The sequence below is a fragment of the Malurus melanocephalus genome, unplaced genomic scaffold (genome assembly GCF_030028575.1).
Source record: "Malurus melanocephalus ecotype Western Australia unplaced genomic scaffold, MMel_1.1 scaffold_746, whole genome shotgun sequence".
NCBI lineage: Eukaryota > Metazoa > Chordata > Aves > Passeriformes > Maluridae > Malurus > Malurus melanocephalus.
Genome location: NW_026623978.1, coordinates 162,062 through 171,456, shown reverse-complemented (window position 1 = coordinate 171,456; position 9,395 = coordinate 162,062). Strand labels below are relative to the sequence as shown.

The 9,395-nt window shown below is 66.5% G+C and overlaps 2 protein-coding genes across 2 annotated transcripts in view; one reads left to right on the top strand and one right to left on the bottom strand.

The window, feature by feature from the left end:
* The window catches only part of MTX1 (metaxin 1), a 3,494-nt gene extending 2,646 nt beyond the window's left edge, over positions 1-848 (bottom strand). The window contains exons 1-2 of the mRNA XM_057384793.1: positions 705-848; positions 537-606 (exon numbers count right to left, since the gene is read on the bottom strand). Coding sequence (XP_057240776.1) covers positions 537-606; positions 705-785 — 151 coding nt within the window. The 5' untranslated portion in view covers positions 786-848. The remainder of the gene's footprint in view (positions 1-536; positions 607-704) is intronic.
* Positions 849-2,314: 1,466 nt separating this feature from the next.
* On the top strand, positions 2,315-8,253 carry THBS3 (thrombospondin 3). The gene is made up of 21 exons (XM_057384791.1): positions 2,315-2,454; positions 3,167-3,373; positions 3,517-3,773; positions 3,865-3,967; positions 4,167-4,193; positions 4,465-4,547; positions 4,642-4,693; positions 4,778-4,926; positions 5,107-5,247; positions 5,403-5,480; positions 5,564-5,716; positions 5,819-5,929; positions 6,051-6,158; positions 6,392-6,551; positions 6,640-6,758; positions 6,874-6,926; positions 7,075-7,268; positions 7,342-7,520; positions 7,624-7,672; positions 7,804-8,000; positions 8,077-8,253. The coding sequence occupies exons 1-21, from the start codon at positions 2,376-2,378 to the stop codon at positions 8,251-8,253; spliced, it is 2,676 nt and encodes an 891-aa protein (XP_057240774.1). The 5' UTR covers positions 2,315-2,375.
* The last annotated feature ends 1,142 nt before the right edge of the window (positions 8,254-9,395 follow it).

The following is a 9,395-nucleotide window of genomic DNA, read 5'->3' as shown; positions in this document are numbered from 1 at the left end:
ATGGGATGGGGGGTGCAATGGCATGGGGGGTGCAATGGGATGGGGAGTGCAATGGGACTGGGGGGAGGTCCAGTGCTGTTTGGGGATATAAGGGATGCAATGGGGTGGGAGGGTGTGATAGGGCAGGGGGTGCAATAGGATGGAGGGCAGCAATGGGACAGGGGGTGTGATGGGGTTCAGGGAGCACAATGGGGTGGGATCGTGCAGTGTGGGATAAGGGGCGAAATGGGATAGGGGTGCAATGGGAAGGCAGGTGCAATGGGATAAGGGGGTGCAATGGAATAAGGGGGTGTGGGATGGGGGGTGAAGTGGGATGGGGGTGCAATGGGAACGGGGTGCAATGAGATAAAGGGGTGCAATAGGGCAGGGAGACCAGTAGTGTGTGGGGGTCACATGAGGGATGCGATGGGGTGGGAGGCTGTTATTGGGTGGGGGTGTGGAGGGTGCAATGGTGGGGAATGGGGGGACCGGGACCACGCGGGTGCAATGGGGCGGGGGGATCCCGGCGGTGCCGGTATGCTCGGCGGGTCCCTTACCGGAGGGGCTCCTCCAGGGGCTGGTGACCCGGTGCACCTTCAGCGGCGCCCCCGTGAACCGCGCGTAGGTCTGCGGGAGGGACGGAGGGAGGGATAGAACGGGGGTCTGCCCTCGGGATCCCCGGCCCGGTCCGGTCCCGGCCCCGCCGCCCCGGCCCCGCCGCTCACCAGCACAGCCAGGCAGTCGGGATCCACCGAGGGCAGCCCCCAGCCCCCGGCCCAGCAGAACAGCTCCATGGGCGCCGCCATCTTCCGCCGACCCGGAACCGGACGGGCGGCCCCGCCCGCCCCCGCCGCGGGGCGGCACCGGCGGCACCGAGCGGGCGGCTCGGGGATGGAGCGGAGCCGAGCGGAGTCCGGCGGCGGGAAGGGTGGTGTGTGCAGGGTCCTTGGGGCCGGGACCCGCGTTCCTTCACGCCCCGCAAAATCCCGCACCGGACAGCCCTGCTGTGTTCCGCACCGTTCAGCTCAGCCCCACAGTGTTCACCCTGCTTGGTCCCGCATCGCCCCGCACTTTTATGCTCAGCCCCAAAGTGTTCCCCCTGATTGGCTCCGCAGGGCCCCGCACCGCACAGCCCCACATCGCCCAGTCCTTTTGTGCCCTGCACCGTTCAGCTCATCCCCACAGTGTTCACCCGCATCGCCCCGCACCTTTCAGCTCAGCCCCACAGTGTTCACCCTGTTTGGTCCCGCAGAGTCCCGCACCGCACAGTCCTTCTATGCCCCGCACCGCACAGCTCAGCTCCACACTGCTCACCGATCTTCGTCCCGCATTGCCCCGCCCCGCACCGCACAGCTCAGCTCCACACAGCTCACGCTGCTGTGCCCCACATTTCCCTGCATCGCTCTGCACCGCGCAATTCAGCTCCACACTGCTCCCCCTGCTCTGCCCCGCAGAGCCCCGCACCGCACAGCCCTGCTCTGCCCCGCACCGTATCGCTGAGCCCCGCATCTGCCCGCATTGCCCCGCACAGCTCAGCTCAGCTCCGCACTGCTCACCCTGCTGTGCCCCGCACCACTCAGCTCCGCACTGCTCAGCCCTGCTTAGCTCCGCATCCGCCCGCATCGCCCCGCAGCGCTCAGCTCAGCTCCGCACCGCTCACCCTGCTCACCCCGCACCTCCCTCCGCACATCTCCATGGCCAGCAGCCGGGCCGGGAGCCCGCTGGCAGCTCCGAAGGGAAAACGCCTCGTGTGCGGCCCGGGACAGCCCCCCTCCACCGCCCGCACCCCTCCGTTACGCGGGGCCGCTGGCGCGGGGCCGGACCGGGGGCGCGGGGCTGGGGCGGCCTCGGGGCCGGGTTCGGCCCGTTGTTATGGCACCGGGGGAAACAGCTGTAAACACACGGCCGGGACGCCGCGGGCCGCCCGCCCGCCCGCCTTGGCCGGAGCTCCGCGGGAGCGGCTCGCCGGCCCGAGCATCCCCCGGCGGTACGGACYGGCCCCGGGGCTCTGCCGGCCCGGGGGATTCCGCGGCGCGGGGCACTCCCGGACAAAGCGGCCCCGGGGCCGGTCCCGCTCTCCCGGCCCGGGATGCTCCGGCGCTGCTGGGGCGGCCCCAGCCCGCCCGCCTGACCTCCCGGTGAACCGGTGCTGCGAGCGGGGGCCGCCCCGGGGCGGGCAGTACCGGGGGTCCCCGCAGCCCCGGGCCCRGTGCGCCGCGCCGGCACGGTGCCCCGCTCCGGGGTCGGGGCCACGGCCGGTGGCCCGCCGGTGTCCCCGGGATGCGCCCGGTGATTGACGGCTCTTTGTTTCCTCCTCGCCGGCCCCGCCGGCCCCTCCCCCGTGCGCCACCCCGCCCCGCCGCGCTCCGCTCCGCACCGGCGGCACCGGCGGTACCATGGGGACACCGGGGAGCCCCGCGCTCCTGGCGCTGCTGCTGCTGGGCGCCGCCGCCGCCGCGCGTCCGGGGCTGCAAGGTACCGGGGGGGCTCGGGGAGGCGGCGGGGCGGTCCCGAASGGGCGGCGGGACGGGGGACAGTCGGGGGTCGGCAGCGGCAGACACCGTCCCGCGGCCGCTGACAGCGGCTCCGTTCGCTCCGGGAGAGCTGGACTGCGGGCAGCGGGGACGARCGAACGTTCATCCCCGGGCGCGGGGTGACGGCCGGTTCCGATGCTGGCTCGGTGCCGCGGGGGAGTGCCGCGGCGGGGAATGACCCCGGAGCCGGAGCCGCTCTCGGTCTGCCCGGTGCGGCTGCACGGAGCAGGCGGGCTCCCGTGCGGTAGCGGGACCAAATTGTCCGCGCTTCCCGTTAAGCGCCCCGGGCCGGTTCTGGGGGCCCGAGCGTCCCTCCGGCATCTCCCGGTCCCGGCCGCCCCTAGCTGGGGCTGGCCCGCGGGGAGCTCCGCAGAACGGGATGCGGGGAAGCCCCAACAGCGGGGCGCGCTCCGGGCCGGGACTCGCCGGGTCGGGGGCTCCGCGGGTCCCTCTCGGCAGCGCGGCCGGTCCTGGAGCGCCACCGCGCGGGGCCGACCCCGGAGCCCCCGGGGCTTCCCCGGTTCCCCCAGGGCCCGGCGGTCCAGGAACACCCCCACCCCACCCCCGCTCTGACCGCACCGGGCATCCCGGTGGTCACCGGGCGGAGCTGCGGCTGCCGGTGCGGAGGCGACCCCGTTGCTCGTGTCCCGCAGTCATCGACCTGCTGCTGGTGAGCGAGGCTCGGCARATGGCCAGCGTGGCCCACAAGATCCGTATGGAGCTCCTGACCGTCAATGACGTGTACCTCCTGTCCACCTTCCGCCTGCCCCCCAAGCAGGGGGGGACCCTCTTCGGCCTCTACTCCAAGAAGGACAACACTCGGTGGCTGGAGGTCTCCGTGGTGGGGAAGATCAACAAAGGTGGGTGCCCTCCGTGTGGGGAGGGACTGGGACAAACTCTGAGACAAACGGGCTCCTGCAAGGAAGAGCAATAGGCACACGCTGGTCCCGGGGTTCTGCCGGTGCTCGGGGGGAGCTGACGGCCCCTTCCCGCTCCTCCGCAGTCCTGGTGCGGTACCTGCGTGAGGACAACAAGGTGCACTCGGTCAACCTGCAGCACGCGCAGCTGGCGGACGGGCAGAGCCACTCTGTCATCGTGCGCCTGAGCGGGCTGCGGAGGGACACGCTGAGCGTGGAGCTCTACGTCGACTGCAAGCAGACGGACTCCAGCGTGGGGCTGCCCGAGCTGTCCGAGATCCCCCTGGGTGAGGTGGAGTCCATCGAGGTGCGCACAGGGATGAAGTCCTACCAGAGGATGCAGGTGAGCGCCGGGGGGATGGAGACCCCAGCCACTGCACCCTTGGGGATGGGCAGAGCCCCCCACACTGACTGCATCCTCCCACGTGCATCAGGGGTTCATAGAGTCAATGAAGCTGATCCTGGGAGGGTCCATGAGCCGTGTGGGGGCCCTGAGCGAGTGCCCTTTCCAAGGAGATGAGTCCATTCACAGTGCAGGTAATGGCTTGGGGGGCYTACGGGGTCACCTGGCATAGGGAGGTGAGGGGTGACAGCACAGAGAGATGTTCCTGCCCCTCTTGGGCCAGTGTCCCCACACAGGTGGGAGCCCCAGCGCTGCACCAGGAGTGACCGTGTGAGGTGACTCTGCTGTGGTGTGACAGCAGCATTTGGTAATGTCTCATCTCTCTCCTTGCAGTGACAAGCGTGCTGGCCTCCATCCTGGGTGAGTCCCTGCTCTGTTTCCCTCATTCCCTGGTGTGAGGCATTTGGGGCTCCACGAAGGCAGAAATCCCTGCCCAGCCTGTCCCAGTGCCCCATGTGGGATCAGAGGTTSTGCTATGGGAAAAGGGGTCCTGTGTGAACCAGGGTGAAGCACAGGCTGTCCAATGCCTCACCCTCCCAGCTCAGTGCCAATGGGCAGAGCAGCGCTGGCCCATGGCCCCGGGAGGCTGTGTCTGTCCTGGGACTGACCTTGTCCTTTCTGCTGCTGGCAGGTGAGCAGACCAAGGCACTGGTCACGCAGCTGACCCTCTTCAACCGGGTCCTGAGCGAGCTGCGGGAAGACATTAGGGACCAGGTGGGACTGGGGGGAGACTGGCACTGCCTGGGCTGGATTCCCCAGATATCAGTGCCAACAGCCTCCTGGTGCTCTGTCCCCTTGTGCCTCGCAGGTGAAGGAGATGTCCCTGATCCGCAACACCATCATGGAGTGCCAGGTCTGCGGTGAGTGCTGGCGAGGCTCTGCTCCCACCTCGGGGGGCAAAGGGCCACCCCGTCCCACCCCTCACCTGCCTCCCTTCTCCTCAGGCTTCCACGAGCACCGGTCCCGCTGCAAYCCCAACCCCTGCTTCAGTGGCGTGGACTGCATGGAGACGTACGAGTACCCCGGGTACCGCTGCGGGCCCTGCCCGCCGGGGCTGGAGGGCAACGGCACRCACTGCGTGGACATCGAGGAGGTGGGCACGGGCTGGGGGGGACCAGCAGCCCCAGAACTGCCATGGACACATGGGCAGAGGATGATTCCTCTCAGGAAGGGCATCCCCAGGACACCCGGAGGAGTGGGATGTGGGATTCTCCTCGAGGGGTGGGATGCTGTGCCCAAGGATGAAGCCGAACTCTCTCTCCTGGTGTTGCAGTGTGCCCATGCCAACCCCTGCTTCCCCGGCTCCAAGTGCATCAACACAGCCCCCGGGTTCCGCTGCGAGCCCTGTCCCCGTGGCTATCGAGGCAACACCGTCTCTGGCGTGGGGGTGGACTATGCYAAGGCCAGCAAACAGGTGAGTGCAGTGCCACGGGACTCAGCCAGGTCCCCGTGGGCTCTCTGGAATGGAGGACAGCCTGGGGAGCAGGTCAGCTCCCCCGAGGGCAGGAATGGGCAGAACTGCCCACGGGGAAAGGCCCCGGGTGAGCGTTTCTGCCACGCTGCTCACAGGTTTGCACAGACATCGACGAGTGCAACGATGGGAACAACGGGGGCTGTGACCCCAACTCCATCTGCACCAACACAGTGGTGAGCAGCGCTGTCCCCTCCCTCCCTGGCTCCTGGAGCCTCTGGGCTCCCCTCATCCCAYCCCTGCCCTCTCTCCTCCCCAGGGATCCTACAAGTGCGGGCCCTGCAAGTCGGGCTTTGTGGGGAACCAGACATCGGGCTGCATCCCKCAGAGATCCTGCCGCACTCCCACCTCCAACCCCTGCGACATCAACGGCTTCTGCCTGTTTGAGAGGAATGGGGAGATCTCCTGCGCGGTGAGCAGGGGACAGGGACAGGAGGAGGGTGTGGGGGCTATAGGATGGGCGGCACTGGTCCTGCTRGGGCCCTTTCCAGCCCTTGATCTGTTCTTTATTCAGTGCAACGTGGGCTGGGCTGGCAATGGCAACGTGTGTGGGCCGGACACGGATCTGGACGGGTACCCCGATGAGCCCCTGCCCTGCATCGACAACAACAAGCACTGCAAGCAGGTGGGCTCCTGGAGGGGGGGCACGGGGGGTGGGGGGCACAGGGACCCCAGCAGGGCCGTGCCCCAGACCCCATCTCCTCCCTAATGTCCCTAATGTCCCTAATGTCCGGCTGTGCCCACAGGACAACTGCCGCCTGACGCCCAATTCGGGGCAGGAGGATGCTGACAACGATGGAATCGGAGACCAATGTGATGATGATGCTGATGGTGATGGCGTCAAGAATGTGGAGGTGGCTGTGCTGGGGTGGCCTTGGTGGCCATGGCAGTGGCTCTGGGAGGGCTCCTCCTTTTGGCTCAATTCTGAGTTCCTCAAGATGYTTCTCCTGGGGTCCAGCAGGGAATGGTCCTGCTGGCTTGGGAATGGTCTCAGAGTGCTGGAGACCTCCTGCTCTGACCGCTCTGACCACGGCCTCTTGTCCCCCTGCCACCACTAGTGCCATCATCCCTGTCCTCCTCCCCACAGGACAACTGCCGGCTCTTCCCCAACAAGGACCAGCAGAATTCAGACACCGACTCCTTTGGGGATGCCTGTGACAACTGCCCCAACGTGCCCAACAACGACCAGMGGGACACAGACAGCAATGGCGAGGGGGACGCTTGTGATAACGACATCGATGGGGACGGTGAGTGGCCGTTGGGGTGGCCTGGCTGGGCCAGGAGGSCTGTCCCTCTGGGCTGGGGGAGGGCATCCACCCAGCGCTGTCCTTGCAGGGATTCCCAACATGCTGGATAACTGCCCCAAGGTGCCCAACCCTCTGCAGACCGAYMGGGACGAGGACGGGGTYGGGGAYGCCTGTGACAGYTGCCCCGAAATGAGYAACCCCACTCAGGTATGGCTGGGGCCAAGGTGGACCAGGGGGTCTGGGGCAAGTGGGGCCTGACCCAGCAGGGAGCGTCTTCCTCACCCCGGGATGTCCACTGAACTCGGGCTCCGCTCTCCTCCAGACAGATATGGACAGTGACCTGGTAGGAGACATCTGTGACACCAACGAGGACAGGTGTGGATGGCACTGCCATGGGGTGACCTCCCCATTGTGTCCCTGGGCTCCCAATTCAGGCACCTGGCAGGAGAGGGTCTTCAGGGAGCTGGGATGTRGTGCCACATCCCCRGTTTTGGCGTTGCTCTGATTTTKYTCTTGCYYCCAGYGATGGGGAYGGGCACCAGGACACCAAGGACAACTGYGCCGAGATCCCCAACAGCTCCCAGCTGGACTCGGACAACGACGGGCTGGGGGATGACTGTGACAACGACGATGACAACGATGGCATCCCGGACTACGTGGCACCTGGCCCAGACAACTGCCGCCTCATCCCCAACCCCAACCAAAAAGACTCGGACGGTGAGAATGGGGTGGGGAGGGTGGGCAGACCTGCATGGGCTCAGTCCAGTCCTGACTGGGCACGTGTCCCCAGGGAATGGCGTGGGTGATGTCTGTGAGGAGGATTTCGACAATGACACGGTGGTGGACCAGCTGGACGTGTGCCCCGAGAGCGCCGAGGTGACGCTGACCGACTTCCGCGCCTACCAGACGGTCATCCTGGACCCCGAGGGGGAYGCCCAGATCGACCCCAACTGGGTTGTCCTCAACCAGGTGTGGGTGCTGCGCCCCGTGGTGGTGCTGGGGGCTGTGCTGCAGGGGTTGAGGGGGCTGTGAGCGGGATTGGGGTGACCCTCACCCTGCTGTCACCCCACAGGGCATGGAGATCGTGCAGACCATGAACAGCGACCCGGGTTTGGCTGTGGGTAAGATTCCTTCGCCCACTTCCCACTTCCTACTCCCACCCCGCTGTGCAGGGCAGTGAGGGCCGGCTCTTGACCCCACAGAGAGGTGAAGGGTGTGTGGGCTGCGGCTCCCGTGCGTTTCCTGCCCGTAGGTTACACAGCCTTCAACGGRGTGGACTTTGAGGGCACCTTCCACGTCAACACCATCACCGACGACGACTACGCCGGCTTCATCTTCAGCTACCAGGACAGCGCCAGCTTCTACGTGGTGATGTGGAAGCAGACRGAGCAAACCTACTGGCAGGCCACCCCGTTCCGCGCCGTGGCCGAGCCGGGGCTGCAGCTCAAGGTGGGTGCTGGCCCCCTCCATAAACCRGGACAGTCCCCCTGTTCACGCCCCCCATGACACCCCCTCGCACCCGCAGGCGGTGAAATCCTCGACGGGTCCTGGCGAGCACCTGCGCAACGCGCTGTGGCACACGGGCCACACGCCCGACCACGTCCGCCTGCTCTGGAAGGACCCTCGGAACGTCGGCTGGAGGGACAAGACGTCCTACCGCTGGCAGCTGGCACACAGGCCCCAGGTGGGCTACATCAGGTGAGCAGGGGGGGCATGGGGGCGGCTGAGGTGGGGGCTGGGCTCACCATGGAGCAGGATGGGGTCTGAGCCCAGTGGGACCACCCCAGTGAGGGGATGCTGGTCATTTGGGGGGATGCTGGTCATTTGAGGGGATACTGGTCATTTTGGGGGATGCTGGTCATTTGGGGGATCCAGTCCCGTGGGACCACCCCAGTGGGGGGATGCTGGTCATTTGGGGGGATTCAATCCCGTGGGAACACCCCAGTGGGGAGATACTGGTCAGTTGAGGGGATACTGGTCATTTTGGGGGATGCTGGTCATTTGGGTCGATTCAATCCCATGGGACCACACCAGTGGGGAGATGCTCGTCATTTAGGAGATCCAGTCCTGTGGGAACACCCCAGTGAGGGGATGCTGGTCAGTTGGGGGGATACTGGTCATTTGGGGGGATGCTGATCATTTGGGGGGATTCAATCCCGTAGGACCACCCCAGTGGGGGGATGCTAGTTATTTTGGGGATCCAGTCCTGTGGGAACACCCCAGTGAGGGGATACTGGTCATTTTGGGGGATGCTGGTCATTTGGGTCGATTCAATCCCATGGGACCACACCAGTGGGGAGATGCTAGTCATTTGGGGGAACACTGGTCACTTGGGGGGATGCTGGTCATTTGGGGCATTCAGTCTCATGGGACCCCACCAGCAGGAGCATGCTGGTCATTTGGGGGGATACTGGTCAGTTGGGGGGATGCTGGTCATTTTGGGGGATTCAATCCCATGGGACGACACCAGTGGGGGGGATTCTGGTCATTTGGGGGATCCAGTCCCGTGGGACCACACCAGTGGGGGGGGAATGCCATGGGAAACCAACCCCAGTGTGGGCCAGCCCTGCTGAAGATRATGATAACCATCATCAGGGGAAGGGTCCTGCCCTCTGGGACCGCCCCAGGGGTGGGATGATGTCCATGAGGAGGTGTTGTGCCCCCTGGRACCACCCTTGGGAGGGAAAGCCGGCCATGGGAGGGGTCCAGCCCTGTTGGACCACCCCAGTGTGGGGCCACCGGCCGTGGGGGAGCATCCAGCCCCGTGTGCCCACCGCAGCGGGGGGATGTCGGCCGTGGGGAGGGGGCTGTGCCCGGTGGGGCCGCAGCCGCGTTTCTCCTTTA